At 53.2% G+C, this 2,508-nt stretch overlaps 1 protein-coding gene across 1 annotated transcript; it reads left to right on the top strand.

The window, feature by feature from the left end:
• The first annotated feature begins 219 nt into the window (after positions 1-219).
• LOC103715723 (F-box protein At1g67340-like) lies at positions 220-1,998 on the top strand. Its single transcript, XM_008803462.4, has 3 exons — positions 220-614; positions 723-885; positions 971-1,998. Exons 1-3 carry the CDS (start codon positions 337-339, stop codon positions 1,703-1,705), a joined length of 1,176 nt encoding a protein of 391 aa, XP_008801684.2. The 5' UTR covers positions 220-336; the 3' UTR covers positions 1,706-1,998.
• The last annotated feature ends 510 nt before the right edge of the window (positions 1,999-2,508 follow it).

Raw genomic sequence — 2,508 nt, 5'->3', positions numbered from 1 at the left:
CCGTTGGAGTATGTTTTAATGGCTGAAGCGTACGCATAGATAATTTATGCGGGATACAGTTTGATTGTGGGCGAAGGAAGGGGAGCCGGTGTGTCAACGGGATTTGACCGGCGGGCGGGATCGTAAATACTGGCAGCAGCGCGGTGGCGAAATGGTAAAATGGCGAGCAGAGTCTCTGTCGGTGTTCGTATAAATAGCGTTCGGGTCTTCTCGCCCGTCAGACGCTGGGCCTCTGATCTCTCTTTCTTCTTCTTCTTCTTCATTTCTCCGGCGAGGGCTAGCGAGTGCGAGTGCGAGTGAGAGAGAGAGGGGGGGGGGGGAGGGGGAGAGTGAGCGATGCAAACGCGGAGCGGGTTGCGATACCCGAAGCCCCACTCGGTGGTGAATGGTTGGGAGGGAAGGAAGAAGGAGAGGGAGAGAAAGCGGCGGAGAGGCCAATCGAGGGAAGATTTCTCCGGGAAGCGGCGGCGCTGCTCGTCGCCCGCGGCGGAGGGAAGTGGTGATCAGAAACCGGACTTATTTGATGGCTTGCCGGACGATATCGTTGTCTGTATCCTTTGCAAGCTCGGCTCTTCCGCTGCTTGCCCTTTCAACCTAATCAGCATCCTCTTAACGTACTACTCCTTCTTTCAATCCTAGATTTTGACGTATTCGGTTCGATTTCGTGGTTTTTCCTTCGCATTCGGGGTAAAAACCTGATCCTTTTGTGGTTTGGGGGACAGGTGTAAGAGATTGAACGGACTAGGGCTGCATCCCCTGGTTCTTTCGAAGGCGTCGGCGAAATCGCTCGCCGTCCGGGCGAAGAACTGGTCAGAATCCGCCCACGGCTTCTTGAAGAAGTGCGCCGATGCCGGAAATCTGGAAGCTTGCTATATCCTCGGCATGGTAGGTTGAGATTCCCCTATTTTTTTCTCAGTCTCTGGTGCTATTTTTCTTGGAATGGAGGGATTAAAGGTGCGATTTGGGGCAGATCCGATTCTACTGCCTCCAGAACAGGGGGAGCGGGGCGGCGTTGATGGCGCGCGCGGCGATAGGATCGCACGCCGCGGCGCTCTACTCGCTGGCGGTGATCCAGTTTAACGGCAGCGGGGGGTCGAAGAACGACAAGGACCTCCGGGCCGGCGTCGCTCTATGCACTCGCGCTGCCTTCCTCGGCCACGTAGATGCCCTCCGTGAGCTGGGCCACTGCCTCCAGGACGGCTACGGCGTTCGCCGGAACGTCGCCGAGGGCCGCCGCTTCCTCGTCCAGGCCAACGCCCGGGAGCTCGCCGTGGTCCTCTCCTCCGCCCGCTGGCCTCCGGCAGAGGCGGCGGTGCCGACGGGGTGCTGCCCGCTGCTGAGCGACTTCGGGTGGAGCGTGCCGGCGCCGGAGCCGCACCCGGCGAACCGGTTTCTGGTGGAGTGGTTTGGGGCGCAGGGAGGCGGGGCGGGGGAGGGGCTGAGGCTGTGCTCGCACGGAGAGTGCGGGCGGCCGGAGACGCGGCGGCACGAGTTCCGGCGGTGCTCCGTGTGCGGGACGGTGAACTACTGCTCCCGGGCGTGCCAGGCGCTCGACTGGAAGCTCGCTCACAAGGCCATGTGCGCTCCCATGGACCGCTGGCTCCTCGACGGCGGCGCCGCAGCGGCCGAGGTCGCGGCCGCCGGAGAGTACGGCGCCGCCGTTCCGGCGGCCGCCGTTGGTGGTGACGGCGGCGGTATGGAATGAGAGAGGTTAGGATTCTAGAGGGGTCTTTTGTTATTTTCCTCTCTCTGGGTTGTACAGTAGGATAAAAAAGAAAACGAGGACGGCTGCTGTCCTCTATATTTATTTCTCTCTTTTCTAATTTACTTTTTAGAGTCTCATTTTAGATGACGGCATGTAGCCTCTTTTTTTTTCTTTTTCTTTTTTTTCTTTTTTTTGCTGAAACGGCATGTAGCCTCTTTTGAGGCAAAAGTTATTCGGCTGTTCTTAATTTTGATCTAATTTATGGGGAAAAAAGTTGGCTCTTTTTTTTGTCACCGGTGGATTTAGAATGGATGGTTCTGAGGCATTTTATAATTTATTCGCATATTTTATCAATTAAAAAGAGAGAAATTCTAGTATTTTAAGAGCAATAAATTTCTATACCAAGTTACCAACTAAATATTTCATTGGTTGCATCAAACTATGCAAAGCGTCCATTAGGTTCTTGAGTGGTTGAGGAGAGATATTTGTGTTGTGTGCATTCGATCCTTTCACAGGCAAACAGGAAAAGGTTTAACCTAGTTGAAAATAGCTCGGCGCTTGTGCCACAAATTAGGTTTTTGAATAACTATGGTTTGACACTCAAGTGGGTTGGATGGAGATTATTTGACATTTAGGTTAAATTAAACCCAAGATATTCATGGGCCCAGCAAAATTATGAATAACATTATTGCTACTCTCTATTTCTCCTATGATAATGTTGCTTATAAGAATGCTTTTCTTAACATGCATTACTTAGGTGCTGACTCAACCCTTCATCCTTCTAAAATATATTAGACACCTTG

Source organism: Phoenix dactylifera, unplaced genomic scaffold, assembly GCF_009389715.1.
Source record: "Phoenix dactylifera cultivar Barhee BC4 unplaced genomic scaffold, palm_55x_up_171113_PBpolish2nd_filt_p 000601F, whole genome shotgun sequence".
NCBI classification, from domain to species: Eukaryota; Viridiplantae; Streptophyta; class Magnoliopsida; order Arecales; family Arecaceae; genus Phoenix; species Phoenix dactylifera.
The sequence above is the reverse complement of the archived record's forward strand: the minus strand, read 5'-3'. Positions and strand labels throughout refer to the sequence as shown.

Bases quoted from the DNA above. Each gene is read 5' to 3' on its own strand.
- LOC103715723 (XM_008803462.4), top strand. From the start codon at position 337: ATGCAAACGCGGAGCGGGTTGCGATACCCGAAGCCCCACTCGGTGGTG. The intron at 615-722 runs GTACTACTCCTT...TTTGGGGGACAG, and splicing joins CTAATCAGCATCCTCTTAAC to GTGTAAGAGATTGAACGGAC. The intron at 886-970 runs GTAGGTTGAGAT...GATTTGGGGCAG, and splicing joins CTTGCTATATCCTCGGCATG to ATCCGATTCTACTGCCTCCA.